Here is a 21,540-nt window from a genome sequence, read left to right as displayed (position 1 = left end):
CTGCCAAAGAAAAATACTCACAGATGACAATATCATGTCAATATTGCATAGTAAAGTACGGTTTATTACACAGGCTTAGTTTAAGAGAACACATTCCCAAAGCCATGTGGTGAATATCTTATGAAGAAAAGTCTGATTGGAGTTAGCCTGATCACACACAACTACAAACATCGTCAGTGCGGGCTGTGAAGCACAGATGTGAACCATTTATCTGAAAAAGTGTGCATGTGCTCAGTAGTCCAGTGCACAGATGAGAGCAACTCCCCGTTTGATCCAGTGTCTCTGGCTGTGATCTGTGGGCAGCTCCACTGCAGTCACGCAGTCGGTGGAATGGCCAGAGGTAGACGGGGTCCCTACAAATGTACAGAGAGCAGGAGGCCATTCAGTGACACATAAAAGAAATTTGAAATTGCTTGTGTTTTTCCATCCCTGCCCTGAGTTAAATATTTCTGAGCAGTCTAATGAGCCATCATGAGGTGTTGGCTTCGTGCTGTGGGTGGAAAATACTGAGCTGCACTTTCAGATGCTTCGTGAAACTTGACACTAACTGGAGTCTATTTTGAGTGTGTAATAAATCCACTAAGAGGAGATAGACACAAACACTTGAGCAAGCACTCCCACGCTAAATCACAACATCAAGTTCATAACCTGAGTGAAAGTCTCATACATGTGCTTATCCTGCTACTCTTTGTCCATAAAAATTCCAAAGCACCTGAGCATGTGAGTTAAGCCCCAGCATATCTGTCTGCTGTATAAAGTATAGATGCACCCTATCACTTTTAGGCCTCCATGTACTTACCAGCTCGTCTGAGCGTTTTGTAGATGGGGCAAATGTAGACCCTGGAGGTTGGAGGTTTGCGGTTGGGTTTGGGGACCAGCCAGATGACGGCCATTTGCGTGTAGAGCTCCTTGGGCCTGGATTCTCTGAGCCGACCTGCCTCCTTATCCCAGCAAGCCCCCTCCAGGAATAGACCATGGATGTAGCAGCCAGTGTTCGGTATTTCTGTTATCTCTGACACTGACTTCACCATCACCTGAGGGAGGCATTACAGAAGGGATGGGGAAGAAAGTGTGTCACGGTTAGGGGAAGCCTAATATTTCAGAGTAACTGTTAAAGTCACAAAAGAAAGTTGATCCTTACCATCAATTTAAATATGTAGCAGTGTAATAACAACACATAAATTAACATGTTTTAAACTAGTAAGACAAAAGTAGTTGCAGTGACCTCGGTGTCAAATCCAATTGTGTCAAAAGAGGTGCCAGAGCGACGGGCGTAATCCTGGAGGGTTCCTGTGAGAAATGCCTGTGGGAAAAATAAGCCACTAATCCAGAAGACAGGTGGAAAGCCATTAGAGATCCATCTCTGCAGGAAACCAATCCGCTGAAGTAGGTCTGACACCCAGGAGGCCAGAGGTTTCAGAGACGGATAGGCCTGAAAAGAGAGCCGCACAGGTAAAGAGCTGCATTAGCTAACAGTTCTGTGTATTCCTAGAAAGCAGCATGATAGTGGACACTGACCAGAAGCGGGAACAGAGGCGTCCCCAAAAATAAGCAGTGTTTCTAACACCAAAGTCCAAACAGAATGCATTCACACATTCACATGACATACCGTCAGAGAATCAAACGGACTGAAAAACCTGTCTGTGTGTGTGTCTTGCCTTGGCTTTCCACATGTCAGGCACCATGTTGTTTAACAAGCTACGGGCCATTAGCTCCAGCTCCGATGACATCACCTCTAAACCTTTCAGGGCCATCACCACATCACTGAGACTCTGAGAGATGACCTCCAGCAACTTGTTGTATCTGAGAGACAAAACATACCATTACTGAAACCCCCTGCAGTCAAGACTGCAATCTTTGGGACTGCACATAAGACAAGACACAAAGGCGTGAAGCTAGTTCTGAACACTGCTGACAGAGAACATTGTTCTTCACTCCACAGCTCATTCCAGTTGAGAGCGAGTAGAAACCGGTAATTCCTTTAAAAACGGGTCACCCCTCTTCCCATCTGTGCAGTTAGAAAAAGCAGCATCTATAATGACATGTGGCTGCGTTACAGGACATGGGCCAAAACTGGCCAGAAACAGTCAAGACCCACTGAAAACATTAATCAATGGAAATTTGACAAAAGTGGACCAGAGCTGCTGAGCAGCTGAAATCCAACATCATGCAAGAGCAACAAAAAAGTTTCCTTTCCAAACGACAGTCAACAGGTCAACTCAGTTCCAACTCAGTTTTAGTTCAGAGTTCAGCTCATGCACGTGGCCTCATATTTGACCTTATAATGAATAATTAAAGGAGCATATGCATTTACTGTGTAAAATATACACTTCGCCAAGCTATGGAAAACAAAGTCATAACAATTCATAAGTCACTCAGTAATAACAAAGCAGGAGAAAAAGTAGTTGTTGTTTAAACTTGAAGAGGGTTCTCAAAGCAAACACACTGTCTGGGCACCCTCAGTTTCTCCATATATAGCGTCTAAGTGCTGTGTATGAGATAAATATTAGAATTCTTTTAAGAAAGGTTGACAGGTCTGCTGGTCACTACCAATTCAAATAAAAAAAACAGTCTGCCACCTTCATTAGATTTCTGGCCTCCAGACTACATCAGCTCAGGTGAGAAAGCAGCTATTATCACAATATAGTCACAGAGCCATCAAATCATGGGTGCAGACTTCAGAAGCCTGCAATTCCTGATTCCAGTCTCTACAGGAAACATTACGTTACTGGTTACACATTTAACTATGATAATCATTACTTTACCTTTTTTTTTTGTTCAGATTCTCATCAGATAGGGTGACTGATCTATTGACGGCACTGCTCCGCATAAAAGGACCTAACTGCAGTAATTCCTGATGAAACTCAACCAACTTAAAAATGTTTTTTTTACAATAATGGCCATTTGAATTTAGTCATGTCTTTCAAGTCCTGATCGTGTGAGCAAAGTAGTGGAACATAATAACCTGCTCTTCAATGTAATGTGTGGCATCGCCTTATAGTGCAGTCCCATCTTACCTGATAACCTCATGGACAAGCACTGTGTTCATGGACTCCTCATAGAGGACTGGATACTTTTCAATCACCTCCTGAATACTGAAAGGCTGGGGGACCTTTTCAACAATGCCAGCCACGATCTCCTCCACCATCTACAGTACATGAGGAGGCAGATCACGGATAAAATATTACATGTCTTCAACTGTTCCACCTGTACAGTATGAATACAATAACTGATGTAAGAAGTATGAATAAAGAAGACAAACAAGAAGAGGAAATCAATCAGTCTACAGGTGTACCTCCTCCTGAGATTTGCCTTCAGATGACGTAGCACGGGGTTGGAGGCGAACTATAGCTTCCAACAAGGTGAAGGTCTCGCTCTGGGCATAGCGGATGTTAGCGTTGTCATGGAGACCAAAGACCTCAGGCGTATCATTGATGGGTAAACCCCGTATATATGCTAAATAAGCCTAGGATTAGAATGCCATGACAACAGGTCACTCAGGTGGCCAGCAGTGGAAAAATTGGACATGTTTTGCTTATAATATTCAAGAAAATCAGTATAGACTGCATTTATCGTTACTGTTCAAAATGCGAGCTTTAAGACTGTCCCAAAATCTGCACACAACCCTTCTTAACATCAACCACGTCTACAGTCATGTGACTGCAGACAGACCACATACTGACACCCTTACCTCCTTATTTTTTCCTGTGAGCGAACAGCAGCAAGAACAGAGAAAACATCCTTCTTTGTTATTGTCAATTTGCTAGAGAATGAATTCACACAAAGGGATGACTTAAAGTCGTGCCAGATGGCCCCTGAAACATGTCGTCAATACTGTGAGTTCAATACTGCAGTAGTTGTGGTGATAAATGTCTCAACTGTTCTAATCTCCAGAAACTCTTCCCTCTAAGGCTGATTTATATTAGAATAGTGGTGCAAGTGTCAGCATTGCTGTGTATTGCACTGCAATTCTGACCATATCATGCAGTGAACAAAAGGTGTGTATGTTTTTATAGAGTTCAAGGCTAATGCACACTGTCTCTTAAATGCTTCTGTGCTTATCTAACCTTGACATCCAGATTAGAGTCTATTTGTCGATAGATTCCAGACGATGAGTAGACATGATCAGCACTAAGAACAGCAGGACAATAGAAGTCCTCCAGCACGCTGAGCAGACATCGTCTGTCCCAGTCATCTGTTACACGACCTCCATAGATAATCTCCCCGGCAGTGTATTTTAGAACCTGGACAGGTGGAGGACAAAAAGGGGAAACGGACAAATGAACATGCTCAACACACACATATTGTCTGACTGAGACCAGAACTTACTTTCTACTTACAGTTTATACTTAAACTTTTATTTACCGTATTTGTTTTTAAATGGGATTGTATGAATTGGACTAATTTGAATTTCAGTTGATTTGATTTTACTGGATTATGACTGAATTACAATGAAGTGGAATACAATTGGCTTGAACTGGACTGTGTCACTGAAGTGTCTTTAGATGACATTTGTTGGGATTCATAAATCAAATCAAATCAAACTGAACTATAAATAGTGAAAAGAAACAATTTACAGCAGCAGTGTATAATGGAGGTATGGAGGAGCTACAGATATGGAGGAGTGGTCTGTAGTTACTATACTGACTAACAGATAGTCGAATGCAGACAAAAGCTTTCGCTCTCCAACCTTGTATGGGATGTCCTGGTACATGTCCAGGAAGGTTTTCAGCTGGCTGATACAGATGTTCAGATCATCATCGGTGAACTCATAGGGAATGTTAAGGCCCAAAGGGCCAAACTTTCTTCGCTCCAGAGCAATTCCATGGAACAGGCAGAGAGACAGGAGCAACGACTTCAAGTGTCCTGTCTACAAAGTGTGGAGAGAAATAACTTAAGAGACACTACCCCACTCACGGCAAATATAGTAACTACAAATGTTTTAGGAACACAATTTTAAATCAAAAGTGAGTAATAAGGAGGTGATTATGAGGAGGGGAACAGGCTCATTTGTAGGGTGATTCAGAGAGACACAGACCTTGGGGGAAGAAAAATTGAAATCGTTTGTGAATCTCATGTAGGTCTTCTGCAATTTGGCCTTGATGCCCCTTGGAGACTCGACGGTAATCTTGGAACCATTCTGGAGAATGGACACAGGGAACTTGCTGCTGGGAAGACTTGTGAGCCACAGGCGGAAGTCCTTGTGCACCTGTGCATGAAAAGGAACAGTAGAGCAATCATATAACACTATAACAGGAACAGAAAGTGATTTTATACAGCAGAAAAAAATGGAAAGGCTATTTTTTGTGTCAGTAGCTGCTGTATTTCAGTGCTTAGATGTACACATGTTCTAACCTTCACTGGGTCAATACTTTCAGTGAGTCTCTCCAAGGTAGGCATCCAGCTGAGTGCCAGGTGACAGTTCTGGAAAAAGACCCACTGACCTCTTTCCATAGCAGCACGCATCATCGTCTCAGCCAAGGGACCCTGCATCACAACAGCAGAGGAAAAGATAGTTATGAAGACGAGGGCAAGAGTTGACTCATAAAAGTGACTTTGTGAGGTTTTATTCCAAGACAGAAAGCTGATTTGATTCTGTTCAAGGAGTGAGTAGCTGAAAGAGTTTACATATTCAAATTCGGTGTCTTTCATGAAGGTTTCAGAGTCCTCAGTCACAGAAATTGAGGATAGGATTAGACAGCCCAGGATTAAACACGATTTTTAACTCGTGTAACATCCAGTAATGTGGTAAAAACACATACTAACACCTACTGAACAGCCACAGGATGAGTGTGCTGCTGGGAAATAGAACCAGCTAAGTGTAAGGTTTACCGACATTGAGTTTGCATTTACCCTAAAACCAGAATATGAGTTTTTTTTAAATCTTTTTCTTTCTCTTTCTTTTTTTTGTAACTTACTACATCCCCTGGAATCTAGCGTTTGTTCAGTCGTTGTGGTGCAGCGCCCTGAATTCAATCAGAAACAGATCAGACAAGTGGAACCATACAACGTAAATTAAGTCAGAGACCTGGCCTTGACCCAGTGAGATGGCACTCGTTTTCTTGGAGAACTGCATGACATCAGCAAAGCTGTAGAAGTGAGCAGCAGGGTCAGTGCCAGGAGTAAGGACGAGGATCAGGGGAGTAACAGGGGACGACGCCTCGAAGACCGCAGACAAGTCTGATGTCTGCAGAAAGATAGAAAGGAAGACAAGCCATAATATCCTGGTGTTTTACCATATGGAAAACGATTATTTTCAGCAGCTTCATCAGCCAATATTTGCAAAGATGTACGTCCACCCAGAATTAACTTTTACCTATTAGTCAACATTTATTATGTTTAAGTCCTTGCCAAATGAACCCATCTGCCCCAAGAAAATCTCTTTGCAATTTTTAGTACTATATCTGGTGTATGTGCCACCACTCCAGCAGTGACATATTGTGGGGAAAGCACTTCGTAAACCACCAATGATAGGTGTTTAAGAGCTTAAAGAGAACCATAGCAATGGAAGTGGAGTAGATTTCAACAACTAGCAGTATGGCAAATAAAGCAAGAGAGCATGAGAAGTCTCTAGTGCTCAAGATGACAAAAATAAACGTTGGAGAAAAGCCTTCAAGAGCAAGGACAAACATGGATTAGTTTCACTGCGAGAGGGGCGAAGCAAAACTATCACAGTTGAGGAATAACATGCTTTGAAACCATGGTCAGGGAGATTAACAACAGCAGAAAGTGGGTTTGGAAAAGAACACAAAGGCAATGTGGAGGACAGAGACTGAACCTGAGGCTCAATAAAACGCTCTCCCAAATGCGTGGAGACAAAGTCCTGCAGCCCCTGAATGAGGCTGTCAGCCCTCAGACATCGAAGGATCAGCAGCTTCTGGAATGAGTCCAGCTTGGAGTTCCATTCTCCTGGGAGGGGCTCTCTTTAGACAAACACACACAAACAAAGCCTTATTATTCAATATTGACAACTTCTGCATAGTACAAACAAACGAAAGAAAAGAACGTGTGTTAACACAGCAGTTAACTTTACAGTGACTATCTTTCCATGCCTGTGTGGGTGGTTGCTGTCAAAAATCTTTTTGAAGCCATGCACGTGTTCAATGAAGCTCTCTGCCAGTTTACTGAAGTTTTCAAGAGTGCTGAGGCCTAAAATGTCCTGCCAGGCTCGCTCCGAGAGCCATTCTCCTGCTGGATTTGTCAGCTCTCGAACAGGTATACCTCCAGAGAGCAGGTAGCGCCACTCAGCCTGCCACAGAGAGAACATGTGGAGTCATCAAGAGCACTTAAAACTAGGTGAATTTTTGTATTTTATGAGTTCCAAAAGAAGAGGACAGAATCATATTTCCCCTGTTGCTCACCATGTTGATTTTATTGTCGCTCATCATGATGCGAGCGCACAGAAAAAAGGCAAACACGAGTCTGTGTTTGTCAAACAGGCTGTGGCACACTCTGCTGTACAGACTGAAGGTGAACAATTCATTGATGTTGGTGATTCTCTTCTCCACTGTCTCTGTGTGAAATGTGCCAAAGGAAAATATATCACATACAACTCGGTAAGAAAGTACCAAATGAAAGTTAAATTGAATTAATTGAATACTTTCTCATACACTAGCCTAGAATAATTTATTTGCTGTGTTTATTTGTGTTAGATCGAATATCAGCAGTAGGCTGTATTCATGGTTTCCATTGAAACACAATGCACAACATGCATGTACATCTACGTCAGGAAATATTCATTTAATACCGAGTTCTGGTCAAAAGGGCTGATTTCAGTTAAGAATAAAATCCACAAAGTGTCAAATATTTTATAGATCAAATCCTGAAAAAAAACAAATCAATTATGTATTGTGGTTAAATTTGTTAATTAAAATGCCAGCATTTGATCAACCTCCATATGTGGTACTCTGACTTAATCAGTTAGACTATTTAACAATCTGACATTTGATTTAGTCACAATTTTTGCACATCAACTGTCAATACAATGCCTGATGACATTTAAATGTTGCTTCAGTCTTAGATATCACGAGGACAAGAATAAACTAGCTAAACATGGTTTGTTAAGCTTTGTAGTCTTGTGTTGTTTTGTGTTTCCATCTGCACACACAAAAGTCTTTCTACCTGCTGTATTTGAGTTGGCAACAGCCGTCATGAAGATGCCAATAAACCATTCCAGTGAATAGTGGTACATTGGTTCCAGATTGGACAGGTCTAATACGCAGAAGAATAGGAGCCGTGCACGCACAGCCACCGGCACATACTGCAAACGAGTGGCATCAATGTCCTGCTCAGTCTTTTCTGCTGCCATCACTTTAGCCTGCCAATGAAACCAAAGTAAAAAACGCACCTCAAAGGAAGCTTTTTAAGGGAGTTGACATTAAATCTCCTCTACTGTCTGACCTTAATCTCTTCAACTTTGATCTTAGAGGCCTCCAACATTAGAATGAGCTCCTCATTGTCCACAGGGTTTTCTTCCATGGAGCTGAGACGGTGCAGGATCTCATCTTCAGTTTGTTTCAGCTCCTGCTTCATTAATACTGCATTACTGATTATCAGCTGGTTCCTTGCCTCCTCCAAGTCAGGACGCTCCTCAGCCACCAGCCGGCACAACAACTGGTCTTCAAGTCCACTGAAAATATACGCATCAATGTACAGTCACACAAACATCAGTACAACTAAGTCATGTTGGTTGGATTTCACCTCCTAAAACTATTCAAAAACAATCAATGGTTTCTATATGATACACAATCACAACTATTTTACTAAAAACCTGCCCTCTGTCCTTGCCCACAATCATAATTTGAGAATACAAAAAATTCTTTGCCAACATTTTGCAAACCAACTAATATTATGAATTTCCATTCTGACTGCTTTCTAATGGCACTAAAGTATGCTATACCATTACAATGCCTAGTTTAATACTTGAAGAGGATTGTTGAGTAATCTTAGATAAAGCGATTAATTGCTTTAAAATGACAAAATATCAAACCACGTCTTAAGAAACAAGTCCTTGATATTTCTGTGATATAAAAATCACTACGAAAAATAACAGAAGATACACGGTTTTGTTGTCAGCTATCTCAGTGATGGGGTTGATTAAACTGTGATCCCTGCAGAGCTGACCTAAACTACAAAAAATATGATTCAAACTGTTTACCTTTTTCGGCTTAAAATGTGTGTTACCTTGGAGACAGGGTGGAGTTAATGAGGGTGACTTTGTCAGAAACCTCTGAAGAGTAATGCGGATTCGGCAGCTTGGTGGTAATGTACATCCTGAAGCCTTCATGGTAAGGGATGACTGAATCCCCCAGCGACAGAACAGTGTTGCCTTGCTGCTTAAATGTCTAAGAGCCATACACGTGAGTTAGGCAGTCCAGTCTGTAGTAGATATTTAAGTACCACGATCATACAATGACTTTGTTTGCTATAGCTTAGTGTGTAATCACCTGCTGCAACAAAACAGGTTCCAGTGCAAGATCGAGCTCCTCTCCTACGTTCTCCAAGAGGCAGGGTTTACCAAAGCGAATAGCATTCTCAAGACTGTGGAGGAAGTCTTGATCACTGAGCTTCATAACCTTTAAACTGTTGTCCCGCTCCTCAATCACAACAGGAAACAAATATGGATGAGCAGTAAATCCAGTCTTTTTTATTGAAGACTGTTACTCAAGTAAACCACACAATGCCAGCCCTTAGTGTTACATTGGATCATGAACTATACTTGTGATCTGGACAATACATTTAAATGTGAATGCAGCTCTCAGTGTTTTGGTCTTTGTATCCCAATGACACGTACAATCAAAATGTATCTCACCATGTTTCTGATCCATTTGTTGGCCTGTCCCTGAGGATCTATGAACAGAGGCCAGCGCAGAGAATACTGGGCAATCACACTGTTCTCCATCAAAAAGTCATCCATGGGCAGACTGGACATCTATGCAAATTGAAATATGAAATGATGACATTTAAGACGAACAATTATAATTTTGGATTATTCAGGTCTCAAGGCACACACACACACACACAAAAAAAGCTAATTCAGATTAACAAATAAAAACCAAATACAAAGACAAACAAATTAAACTATTTAAATCTGTGCTAATCTGCTTCAGTATTAAAGGTCAGCGAATGGCCTGCTTCTGACCTGCCAAGACTGGATCTTGACTGGATCTCCCAAAGTGTTGAGCAGATCGGGTGTGTCAGTATGTGGAACACTCAGATCTTTGAACAAACGGAGCCAATCTTCTGCCATGGCCGCCCGGTACTCTCCCTAAACACAGGACCAATCCACAGATATTGCTGCAGTGATAGTCACAAATATATGCCAGCATAGGAGGACATAGACACAAATGACCACTCATCTACCAAAATTGGCTTACACCAGGAGGTATGCACACATGCGGGTATCTAAACATTTCACATACACTAAGGCAAACTTACAGTGAAGGGTCCCAGGTATGCCACATATCCTGCACACAGAAGCACGTCACCTGCTAAATTATTGACCATGTTGTCAAGATGTTGTGCCTTTTCCCTCCAACATGCTTCTTCCTCTGCCAGTCCACTTATCAGCTGGAGATCAATGCAGCAAAATAAAAGAATCTGAACATTGATGATAAATATTTGAAAAAAATACATAAGATTTTCCAAAATAGCATCATCACAATGTGTTTTCTTTGGCCCTGGCACAAAAGAGCTACACTTAATCTTTCCATTTAAATATTTTTTTAACTATCATATCTACATGTCACTATGTCACTATTTAAGGGCTGTTGGATGAATATAACACATTCATGTCCTCACTTCATGCTTGATTATATTCTGTATACAGTATTCTGCTAAATCACACATCTGTTTTAGGGTGATACACTACATATAGTTATGAACATTTTGTACATACCTGAGACTTTTTCTACATTTTTTTCTTTTTTCTTTACTGTTCCTGAATATTTCTCTGATCAGTTTCAGCCATTGTCGTCATGTTAAACTTTCCTCCTTGGGGGTCAATAGAGTTTTTTGTTTAATGTAAATCTAATCTTTCCCTCTCACCCTGTTTGCTTGGATGAGGCGAGCCTCAAACAGTTGATATTTGTTGTGTAGCTCGTTCTTCTGAGCCTGATAGTCGTGGTATTTGGCCTGTAAAGTGGCGATGCTGCCCTCCACTGCTGTCAGTCGTTTCTTTCCATCATTCAGCACGTTCTGAGTTGCTGTCAGGTGCTTTTGGGCTTCCTGGAGAGCTTGCTGCACACATTTTTACATTTTTAACACTTTCATGACTCTCATTTGAGGCATATGTACAGCTGTGTTTTACATAGATTATCAAGATAATATGTCAAATGAAGATTCCAGTTTTTACTTGTTTCGGTTCCACAGCTTTGGCCACAAAGTGATATGCATGCATTGCTCGCACCCACTGGCAAAGAGGTGTACAGACTTTGGAAACCTCAGCCATGGAGTCTGGCTGAAATTCTTCATTGTCAATGTAAGGCTGGATTGAACTGATCACATCATCTGGGATGTTGTCCTGCATTATGAGTGACAGAAAAAGCTGCTTTTAACACTTCTTGTAGATCCTAAACAGGAAATAACCAAAGCTGCTTCGAACACTGAAACTCAGAAAACTTTAGAGTTCAAAAGCAAAACTGAAAGTACAGCAATATGTTCTGATGAGACTATACATAGAAATGTACGACAATAATGCTCTAGATATGTACTCTACCTTATCAAACTCAAGGAGACTCTCCAGAAACTTGCTGGGGTCTTGTAGAAGATCTTTTGCAGGCTCAAAGTAGTCATCAACGCTGGTGTCAGGCTTCTCTCCAGGTACCTTATTAGGCTCGATGCCCTGCATTTTGCACACTGCCTCGAGAACAAGTTTCACTCCCTGGGGAGGCTGCTGAATGGCTTGCAGCTATTGAATAAAATTACACTGATTACTGTTAGGAAGTTATATTTAATCTGCAAGCTAACAGTGCATTGTTATTGAAGAATATGATCACTAATCATCATCAAAAACCCGTACCTCGGCGAAAGTGTTCATACTGAGTGACTGAAGGCTGGCGATGGCAGCATCCAGGGCTTGCAAAGCCTTGTCTCTGTCTCTCTGAGCGTCTGCTGCGATGGCTCTAACAAAACGTGCCTTCTCAGAAGCTTTGGTTTCCACCTCTTGCACTGACTTGCGGGTCTCCTCTGCAACTATTGTCTCTTTCTAGCAATGCAGATCAATGCTTACACTCAACATCCAACATTAAGGTTGCAAATTGGAAAGCTTTCCAAAGTGAGTAACGAAACAAAAGGCCACAGTTTCTCTATAACTAACTATACTATTTTCTAGAAAAAAACAACTTTTAAAACTTATACACAGTACATATCAGAGTCTAGAGTATTTTGAGTCAAACTATGTGCATTTTGAATGGTTCAGAGATTTCTAACTGTATTAATATCTCCTTACTTTAATGGCTTCCATGGTGACTTCAGCATCCTTAGCAGCCTCCTCCAAGAGAGGCTTCATAATCTCCAGCTCCTCCTGCATCTTACTCACATGTTCAGCTGTGCTTCGAAGCTGCAGAACCACCACACAGCATACATTCATTATTTAGTGCTAAGTAGAATAGCGTAAATCAAAACAAAAATTGACGGCTCTTGAACAGTGCCTTGCCTTGTCAAGACCAGTCCTCATGAGCTGACAAGAACTGCGAAGTTCTATTTGCTTGCATCCATTGAGATCTGAAAATATTTTGAGCAGCTCCAGGTAGCTCTTGGGTGTCACATAGTTGTGTCGAGATAGTTCTGCCAGGTACTGTTCACTCTTCCTGACTACCATCTGGTGAATCCTCACACACATCAGTGTCTAGAGGCAGTCAGAAACAGAATTTGGGTATTGTAACGTTTTAGCCTCATATGTCTACTGGTTTCATTTGAAATTATTAAGGTATAATTCCGCTTCATAAAGAGTTGGTAGGTATGTTTGTTAGCTAAGTCTGTTGCTGTCAAAACGACTTGACTGTTTTCACTTCAGCCTGGCAGATTATTATTACACTGGAATTACACTGATCATCTATGTTAGAGTATCATGTTAGCTGATCACTCATCATAAAAAGAACAACCCAAAGACTAAATACTGTCGGAGCTAAATTTAGACTGATGTAAAACATTGCAACATCATCCGTAGTCTGTTGCAAGTCTGTAACAAAACAACATGTGTTCAGCTTTAAATTGTCTGAAATCTTTCCATTTGTGCTATATGGTACTTTATATATATATATGGTATTATATATGGTTCCTTGCTTTTGCCATGCTGACACACAAGTGCTCACAGACAGTTTCTCACCAGTCCTCTCATGATTGTGGGGTTCACTTCTAGCTCAGGCAACTCATTTAGAAATGATGTAGCCACAGCCTGCAGCGCCTCCTCTGGCCAGGTGTTGAACCAGTCTATGGTACAACATGTCACCAGCGAAGGAAACCGCCGCATCCGCGCACGAAATACCTCACCGACAGGGCTGAAGAGGGAATATAAGGGTAACTATAAGCAAAAGGTGAGAGGGAGACTAAAAAGAAAGGATTATGCAAAACAGATAGGTGGAGAAACTTAAAATATGCTACCGCCAACCTGATGCAGACTACGGTGTGCACGTTGCTGCGGACTCTCCTGATGAAGGCAGCCATAAGATTTTCTTTAGTTGGGAGCTGGCCCCTGTCACGTACCACTGGCCTCATTTTTGTCAGGATACACTCCTGTTCATCGGCCGCATACAGGTTGGGAATATCACCACTTTTCAAAACGTAGTTAATATCCTCCAGGAATGACTCCTTCTTAACCTGGCAAATTAATATTCAACAATATTTAAGACAAAAATGCATCCACAGCACACAAATTCACTGTAATTACTGTTATGGATATTTGTGTGGTACCGATGCTGTTGTCCCTACAAACGCATGCATCAGAGAGTAGGAAAAAAATGACCACAAACCTGCGGATCTGCAAAGAGGAAGGTGATCTTCTGGTTTTGAAGGCCAGCCTTGAGCATGAGTTTTTTAATATCCTCTCTCCACTCTGTTCGACCATAGTTCTTAGACGGTTCAATCTGGAAACACTCATACCCGGACCTGAATATGAATTATCACGGGTCAGATGATCATTGGAACACACTGTGGGTTTTGCTTTATCACATTAAAGGTAAATCATGTGTGCTTTATATGTGCACAATTTAAAAAAAGGATTTTCACACTTTTCGGATGTTTAACTGCTAAGTAAACAAATAATGCTACTTTTGTAAAAAAAAAAAAAAAAAAGAAGATTTGTACTCTATCTTTGGTTAAAAAAAAATTACATTTGAAGAAAAGTGTATGTTTCATGAAAAGTATATTCAGTCAGCTGTAAAGTAAAAGTCTCACATATATGAGGCAAGTTTAGTGAGTGACCGGCGGCCACTGCCACCCACTCCAAGGAGCAGGGCGTTTCCCAGGGGCTGGCGCAAGATGCGGTTGATCCGACATACATGCTCAATGGCATCCATAAAAAGCACCAACTTCATCTTGGTCGTGCCGCTCTGATTGTAGTCTTCCATGTACTTCTCCATCACTTTTGTCAGCTAGAAAAAGTCACAGAATGAATAACAATGTCAAACTGGGATAAAGAAAATTTAAATATTTTGACAGATAATACAGTTCCCTACATATGTATACTTCAAAGTAGACAAAAGCGAACGAGTGGGGATCACAAAATGAAACAACTTCATAAAGCACAACATCGCTATCCATTGAATTTAATTTCATCTACAAAATGTTAGATGTGTGCTACCTAAAACTGTTGACCCCGCTCACCGTTTCCTTGTCTTCTATGAGGGTGTAGACCTTGCCTCCAGCTCCAGGAATCATAAAATCTCCATACAGAACAGGGTGGCAGGGCATAATCTCATCAAAGCAGCAGTCAAACTCTTGAATGCAGTCCTTCAGGAGCTTGTTGAGCCACTCTCTATCCTCAGTACACACGAGGCGATCCTGGAAAACTCGACAGCTTTCGTGATACCACAGCTGCAGTAGCTGCGGTTTATCCTAAAAAGTGATGCAATTTTAAAATTTAGGATTTTCAGATGTACAGTAACACCTGCTTTCTTTTCCCTTCAGTTCAAATTCAGTGTATTTACATACACTTAGTGCTTCTAATCATCCTCATAAGGAATACTAAGTTATCCCACCGTGTCACACAGTTCATGAACTGTCTGGATCAAGTAACTAAACTGGTAAGAAGTTACTCTCACACCTATTTTATATCAGTCACGTGATTATTTCTGATGCTCCTGAAAAGATTTAATTGTGTTAGAGATGACTACCTCGATCATGCTAGCCTCAGCCATGACGATGCCCTGGAAGACCTTTGACAGGTCTCTGAGGTTGAAGGTGTAATGAGACTTTGGTGGAGTTGGGAGCAAATGAGAGGTAACGGCTGCGTAGACTCGGATAGTGGCATCAACAAGATTCTCATTCAGTGGCTGGATTACTGACACAGGTCCTGTTAAAAAAAATAAATAATAGTAATGGGATGGAAGAAAGAAATTACAGAGGGAAATCTGGATGCAAGAATTATCAGAGACACTTTTAAAAGCACTGGTCTTCTTTTTGAAATTCATGCAGTATTTACTTTATGAATAAAATAATTTCACATGAAATCTAATTATTTTGCGACAGCTTTTGTATTGTTCAGGACAAAACTTAGTTTCTTTTTACTCATATTTTCATGTGAAAGGGAACAAAGAGTCACTTATCTTAATCTATTCAGCAACCACTGGCCTTTCTTGAAAATTAGGTCTTAAATTCTAATACAATGGCAACCTCGACTCACCCATCCAACTTTCTAGAATGGTTGAGAAAATCTTTTTCTTGCTGGCATCCTCCATTTCAGTAACGGACAGGATGTTGAAATGGCGTGTGAAGCGCTGAGTGATGGGGTTTCTCCCTCCCCCTGGGGTTTCCATTGCACACGCAAAATTTATATCTACTAAGTGATCAAAGGTCCCTGAATAAAAACAACAGGAGACACAAAGAGACGCTCAGTCCCACGAGTGCTTCATGTCTTCACAATATCTCTAATCAAACACAAATCTTAGCAACCCAACATAAATGATTAATATTGTAGACCGGGTACAGCATTGTAGAACACTGCACAATCAGATCCAAATTAAACTAGAAGTTTAACTTTACAGCAATCACAGCACGAAACAAGAGAATTAGGAAAGTAAGATTTGCTTGAATGTTCCCACCTATCTGCTTCCTGTTATACCAGCCGCCGTGGTCCATCCACTGTCTCAGCAGTTCAATCGGAGGCTGAGAACCATGAGTTCCCAACATGGGCATATTTAGGTCATCAATGAAAAAGATAAACTGCTTCCCTACTGGAGGTCCAAGCACACCTCTCCGTCTGACACACAAACATCAATCAAAAGGAAAGCCTCAAAACATGTTTTTATGCGTATTGTCTAGTTGGCAGTGTATTGTGTTAATTTGACATAAAAGATTTAAAGTTTAAGCTCTTAAATAGTTGTTTTTTAATAAATGTTTTAATCAACAGTCAGCTACGCTCAGTTTTAAGAGGTCATTTTCAAACGATGCTTATCTTTTAGAATGTTTTTCAAACCGAGCAAAAGTCTCAATGTGTTTCATAAGAGTACCGTTTGTTTAGTCTGCTGTCAATGAAATCTTGAGCCTGGTTGGCTGAGGTGTGGGCAGAGAACATGAAAACGTGTGCAATGTATTCAGCAGGCATGTTCTTCAGCAACTTGTTCAACATGATTGCGGTCTTTCCTGTACCAGAAGGCCCAACGCACAGCACCTGGATCACACACAGGCAAACATGGAAAATGCATCTGTTCTAGGAACTAAAGAACTATTTCAGGTGAAAGCGACAGCTGAAAGTGTTGAGAAATCAAATGTGTCAAAGGCACTGCACTCACAGGTTTTTTATTGGTCAACAGCATATCAATCAGGAAAGACGTTCTCACTGTGTCAGCAGTTGGAACAAATATGTCGGCAAAATTAGTTTCTGGAGCGATTATGACACTTTCTGCATATTCCATCCATCTGACCCACTGAACCTGCAGCACAGGCGAAAGAAGAATAGAGAAAAACTTCATCTGCTACTTTTACCCAAATAAATATTTATGTCATCATGTCTCAGTGTATCACTGAGAGGAACAGGAGGCCGTCCCTGCCAGCAGCAATAACAATACATAATGAAAGCTTGTTATAATTGTTAAGAAAAAAGGAATTATTGCAATAATACAATTTCCCTTTGGGATAAATAAAGTACCTTTTCATCTAATTTCTTTTTAATTCGCCATTAACTGAAGCCTGTGTATAAATGCTACATTTAAACAGCACGTGTTTACTTCTCTTTCCACCTGATCCTCTTCATCCTCAGGATTGATAATCCCTGCGTCATCAAGCCTGTAGTCGTATACCAGGCCCCCTTCAGGAAAACACAACGTAATCTGACAGACAAACACAGGATGTTAATTCCAATATATCTTTGTCAAAGAAAAATTATTACAACTTATATTTCATGTACATTTTATTGGAATGACTAAGCACACACACTGAAATCTGACCTTTTCTCCCGCCATTTTGTTTTTGAGCCAGGCACTGAAGCGCTGGCGACTGACTGCATCTCCCGTGGCTCCTATGCTCCACACCAACGAAAAGAAGAACCCGGGTTCGATCAGCTCCCTAAGACGCTTCAACTGAGGTTGTCGCCTCTCACTCTAAAAGACAATGGAGGATTCATATAAAAAAAAAATACTCACACATGAAATACAAGTACAGATGTGGTGTTGGAAAAAAAAAGATTTCCTGCATTGACATTTGTCTCACTGCTGCCGATATGCGTGTCACCCAACAAATCCAGTGGTTTGTCAGTTTTATCTTTTGTGTTGTTTGACCATGCTTGTCTGTTTTTAGGTGGAAATGAGCATTTAGCATACGTAACTGTAACTGGTATCAGTGTTCAAGTTAACTGTCTGGTTAGTCTGACATATTTGACACAAACCTCTTCAACATTTAATGGACTGAAGAAACAGTCCATCAGTTTAAGAAGGCTACAGATAAGGTTGCTATCCAGAGAAGTGATGACCTCTTTGACTGATGTGCGCACAAATGTAATCGAGTCCTGTGTAAGAAAGCAGGAGAAGGACATAGTCAGGAGCTGAGCATTTTGTATAATATCATAAGGTGCTGGAGTGAAAAAGTCATAATACTGCATCCTGGTACAACTCATGCCGACTCCCCTCTTACCTCAAGGAACCCAGAAAACAGGTGTTTCAGCTGTTCTTTGTATGGTTTCAGGACATCAGAAACCTGCTTCAACCAGCACTCTGTTAAGGAGGAGAGGCCCAAAATACTGGGATCCAAGTAAACCATAGCACAGCGAGACACTGTTGCTGGAGACGCTGCTGCCAAGTCCTGCACCTCAAACATCACTGTCATCGTCTGCAGGATGAAAATGCAGGACATCTGAATGCAAATGGCAGCAATGGCCAGCACAATGACTAAAAATCCATTTTTAGATAAACAGTCTTCTTACATTAGTGAGTTTTATGATTTCCCCCGAACTTAGACACAATCTTTTGTTGTCATCCAAAACAGTGTTCATGTTCTCAATCCACACAGCATCCACTGGCCCGTCAAACATGTACCACTTTTTCTTTTTGTCTTTAGATGCTGCCCCTCCACGCATAAGAGCAGAGAGGACGCCATCTGTCCTACATGGGTGGAGATATAGCCAAAGCGTGGGTGCCTGTTTTATTTGCTGTGTAGATTGTGTAGAAAAGATTTCTTACCAGTCATGTGTGAGTGAGTCATACTCCCCATAGAGCTGTCTCAAGGTGATAGATTTTGGGTTGAGGACATGAATCTGAACAGCCTCATACACACCCCCCCTCACAGCATCCTTGCCCTCCAGAGCTGTTATGGCAGCACCTACTGTCTCGTAGCACTAAATACAAAGGTTTTGTATATACGGTACTGTGATTACAGTTAAAATTAATTGTAAAAAACTAATTCTCAGTCAACATTTTACAAATGGAAACACAATAGCTAAATGAACTCACTTTGGTTTTACCCGATCCAGGAGGTCCTACCAACATCACGCCATGTCTCACCACAGTAGTCTCATACAGCTGAACACACTTATTAATATAGCCTGCAATTACCACAACACAATGATGAGCTCAGTCTTAAATTCAACTTACACCTGAGCGTTTGTTTCCCCTCAGAGACACTAACCATCCACATCTTTGAGGTTCTTTGTTGCACAGATGTTACACAGAGAATGTTTCAGTGTGCCATAATTGATGGGCTCCTGCTTTGTTCCACGGAAAAGGTCAGACACAATGGCACCGAAGAGGTTCAGGTCATCCTGTAACAGCTTTGGCAGACTGACGTCTTGAATTGCCCGGAGACAGATCAACTCCTTAAAGACCACAGGATTAAAGAAGATGAAGATTTTAAAGTTTCTGAATTTGCATTTCGCATGTTTGTCATTACTTTTCAGAGCTACTATAGATCTACACTAAATAAGTTAATTAATTAATAAAACTCACCTCATTCAGGTTGGAATTTTCTTTCTTCATGTTTCCTGCAACTGAGATTACACTCTTCACAGCTCTCATGCCAAAATCATAATGATCCTTCAAAAAAGACAAAGAGTCACATCTTACTTACACACCAACAACAAATCTTTTTAATCTTAGTTAAGATAAGAGCTGGATCTCCTGAGTTCACACCTGAGAGCTAAGCTGCCCAGAGGAGAGCCTGAAAGTTGTAGCGATCTTCTTGGAAAGGACTCTGGCATCTCTGAAGCCAAAAGAGTACAAGGAGATCTCAGCTATCAAGGCATAGTCAGGAACCATCATGGCCACAGGACGAAACAGGACCTGTAAAAGACATTTTAACGTCTGTAAAAGCCCACAAGCTTACCCCCAGTGTTAAACGCTTACGTGACTGAAATCATTAGTCACCTTGAGGTTGTCGGGTATCTTCATGCAGCCAGTGCAACCAGGATTCATGGTGAAGAATACAGCACAGGAAGGGACAAGAGAGATCTCTGCTCCGTCAAATACAAAACGCTCAGCCTAAAAAACAGACACTTCTTTATCAGTATTTGTGTTCATTTTGTTCAGTTTTTCAACTGGACTCAAATAAAAGAAAAACTTGATATTTATCTAAGGATATCAGTTTAGTTCTGTCTCGAAATGCAGTCAGTCAAAAAGAAATCGCAACACTTATCGTAACACTGTATGAACAACTCAAGCACAGCCAGAGTCTAATAGGTGGCAAATTTGTGAATTTTCAGAATATAAACTTCTCACCCTTTGTTGCTGGGCTTTTTGTATGGTGGAGATCTGTTGAGCCATCACTGACAGGACCTCCACATCAATACAATTAATATCATCAAAGCATGCCCAGGCACCTGAGCTGCAACATAGAAGACGGATAAGATATCTAACAAGAATGATAGCATGTGCTGTGATATCTGAAGGGAAAGCTGACATTCTCTCACACTGGCAACTTTTTACCTGGCCAGTCCTTTGAGAAACTTGCTTGCTGCAACAAAGTCCAGCTGATCGGAGCAGTTGAAAATCACTGTGCGGATGGCCAGAGCCTTTCCAAGATCTTTAACAGTTTCTGTCTTTCCTGTCCCTGTTGGGCCTGCAAGTGCGCCTCCAAACTTAAGGTTTAGAGCTCCAGTTAGGGTTAAGTAGCATCTAAAAGAGCCAGAACATGGCATTCAATGACAGTGTTCTCTATTCTGACAAAATCATTGCATAAACCAACAGAATAAAAGGCTACCTGTCAGTAAGCGGGGTGACGACCAAGCGACTAGAATTACCAAGATATTCATATCCATACAAGAATTCTGCATCCACTGCTCGGGCGTACAAGTCCTCTTTCGTCCAGTAATATCTGCAAACAGTATCGGATCAATGTAACAGTCACATGATATTGTAGACTGCAAGGTCACAAAGATTAAGAATATTTGCAGAAAAATAAAATAAACAGGTGACCTAAGCTGGCTGATCCACTCAAAATCATCGATGCTTGAGACTTCCTGCTGCACCAGTTTGGCCGCTACATCCTTAGCATGAACCTCTACAACAATGAGGGAGGACAGCACAGCTTGTTGTATCTTAGAGAGGTGTCCTCTCATCAGCTGCACTAAGTCATCCAGCTTCACAAACACAAGGCAAAATGTTAAGAAAGTGTCGGCGAACAGTACAGTCTATTACATTATTATCACTGACAAATGTGTGTATTTTTCTCAAAAACTGTGAAAACTATTGTTCTGTTTCAGCCACCCCAATACAGCTTCATACAAAGTTCCCACCTGGGACTGTAGTTGGGGATAAAGGCGGTGAGCCAAGTCTCCGTGCTCCAAAGCATCAGACACCTGTGCAGTCCAAACGACCTGACAGCCAGCTATCACAACCTGACCTGGCCACGATAACACCCACTCTGGACGGGGTTGCTGAGGGGTAAAAGTGCACACAA

At 41.2% G+C, this 21,540-nt stretch overlaps 1 protein-coding gene across 1 annotated transcript in view; it reads right to left on the bottom strand.

Moving 5' to 3' along the window:
* Positions 1 to 64: 64 nt before the first annotated feature.
* Positions 65 to 21,540, bottom strand: part of dnah1 (dynein, axonemal, heavy chain 1) — a 28,922-nt gene continuing 7,446 nt past the window's right edge. The window contains exons 25-77 of the mRNA XM_072383055.1: positions 21,377 to 21,517; positions 21,057 to 21,220; positions 20,842 to 20,955; positions 20,568 to 20,756; positions 20,361 to 20,466; positions 20,010 to 20,123; positions 19,776 to 19,925; positions 19,593 to 19,679; positions 19,276 to 19,462; positions 19,101 to 19,192; positions 18,831 to 18,985; positions 18,575 to 18,752; positions 18,286 to 18,480; positions 18,041 to 18,160; positions 17,604 to 17,756; positions 17,385 to 17,486; positions 16,950 to 17,090; positions 16,668 to 16,828; positions 16,260 to 16,417; positions 15,842 to 16,015; positions 15,333 to 15,511; positions 14,824 to 15,054; positions 14,395 to 14,591; positions 13,971 to 14,106; positions 13,610 to 13,818; positions 13,328 to 13,499; positions 12,656 to 12,847; positions 12,449 to 12,559; positions 12,020 to 12,205; positions 11,717 to 11,908; positions 11,354 to 11,521; positions 11,047 to 11,238; positions 10,438 to 10,569; positions 10,142 to 10,267; positions 9,812 to 9,931; positions 9,447 to 9,596; positions 9,184 to 9,344; positions 8,401 to 8,629; positions 8,122 to 8,317; positions 7,362 to 7,513; positions 7,053 to 7,249; positions 6,779 to 6,923; positions 6,029 to 6,187; positions 5,356 to 5,487; positions 5,039 to 5,209; positions 4,691 to 4,870; positions 4,068 to 4,244; positions 3,296 to 3,466; positions 3,018 to 3,148; positions 1,659 to 1,803; positions 1,226 to 1,432; positions 800 to 1,034; positions 65 to 353 (exon numbers count right to left, since the gene is read on the bottom strand). Of these exons, the coding sequence (XP_072239156.1) occupies positions 232 to 353; positions 800 to 1,034; positions 1,226 to 1,432; positions 1,659 to 1,803; positions 3,018 to 3,148; positions 3,296 to 3,466; positions 4,068 to 4,244; positions 4,691 to 4,870; positions 5,039 to 5,209; positions 5,356 to 5,487; positions 6,029 to 6,187; positions 6,779 to 6,923; positions 7,053 to 7,249; positions 7,362 to 7,513; positions 8,122 to 8,317; positions 8,401 to 8,629; positions 9,184 to 9,344; positions 9,447 to 9,596; positions 9,812 to 9,931; positions 10,142 to 10,267; positions 10,438 to 10,569; positions 11,047 to 11,238; positions 11,354 to 11,521; positions 11,717 to 11,908; positions 12,020 to 12,205; positions 12,449 to 12,559; positions 12,656 to 12,847; positions 13,328 to 13,499; positions 13,610 to 13,818; positions 13,971 to 14,106; positions 14,395 to 14,591; positions 14,824 to 15,054; positions 15,333 to 15,511; positions 15,842 to 16,015; positions 16,260 to 16,417; positions 16,668 to 16,828; positions 16,950 to 17,090; positions 17,385 to 17,486; positions 17,604 to 17,756; positions 18,041 to 18,160; positions 18,286 to 18,480; positions 18,575 to 18,752; positions 18,831 to 18,985; positions 19,101 to 19,192; positions 19,276 to 19,462; positions 19,593 to 19,679; positions 19,776 to 19,925; positions 20,010 to 20,123; positions 20,361 to 20,466; positions 20,568 to 20,756; positions 20,842 to 20,955; positions 21,057 to 21,220; positions 21,377 to 21,517 (8,484 nt within the window). The 3' untranslated portion in view covers positions 65 to 231. The remainder of the gene's footprint in view (positions 354 to 799; positions 1,035 to 1,225; positions 1,433 to 1,658; positions 1,804 to 3,017; positions 3,149 to 3,295; positions 3,467 to 4,067; positions 4,245 to 4,690; positions 4,871 to 5,038; positions 5,210 to 5,355; positions 5,488 to 6,028; positions 6,188 to 6,778; positions 6,924 to 7,052; positions 7,250 to 7,361; positions 7,514 to 8,121; positions 8,318 to 8,400; positions 8,630 to 9,183; positions 9,345 to 9,446; positions 9,597 to 9,811; positions 9,932 to 10,141; positions 10,268 to 10,437; positions 10,570 to 11,046; positions 11,239 to 11,353; positions 11,522 to 11,716; positions 11,909 to 12,019; positions 12,206 to 12,448; positions 12,560 to 12,655; positions 12,848 to 13,327; positions 13,500 to 13,609; positions 13,819 to 13,970; positions 14,107 to 14,394; positions 14,592 to 14,823; positions 15,055 to 15,332; positions 15,512 to 15,841; positions 16,016 to 16,259; positions 16,418 to 16,667; positions 16,829 to 16,949; positions 17,091 to 17,384; positions 17,487 to 17,603; positions 17,757 to 18,040; positions 18,161 to 18,285; positions 18,481 to 18,574; positions 18,753 to 18,830; positions 18,986 to 19,100; positions 19,193 to 19,275; positions 19,463 to 19,592; positions 19,680 to 19,775; positions 19,926 to 20,009; positions 20,124 to 20,360; positions 20,467 to 20,567; positions 20,757 to 20,841; positions 20,956 to 21,056; positions 21,221 to 21,376; positions 21,518 to 21,540) is intronic.

This window comes from Leuresthes tenuis, unplaced genomic scaffold (genome assembly GCF_036924035.1).
Source record: "Leuresthes tenuis unplaced genomic scaffold, fLeuTen1.0.hap1 SCAF_3, whole genome shotgun sequence".
Taxonomy (NCBI): domain Eukaryota; kingdom Metazoa; phylum Chordata; class Actinopteri; order Atheriniformes; family Atherinopsidae; genus Leuresthes; species Leuresthes tenuis.
Note: the sequence above shows the minus strand (reverse complement) of the source record. Positions and strands in the feature narration are given on the sequence as shown.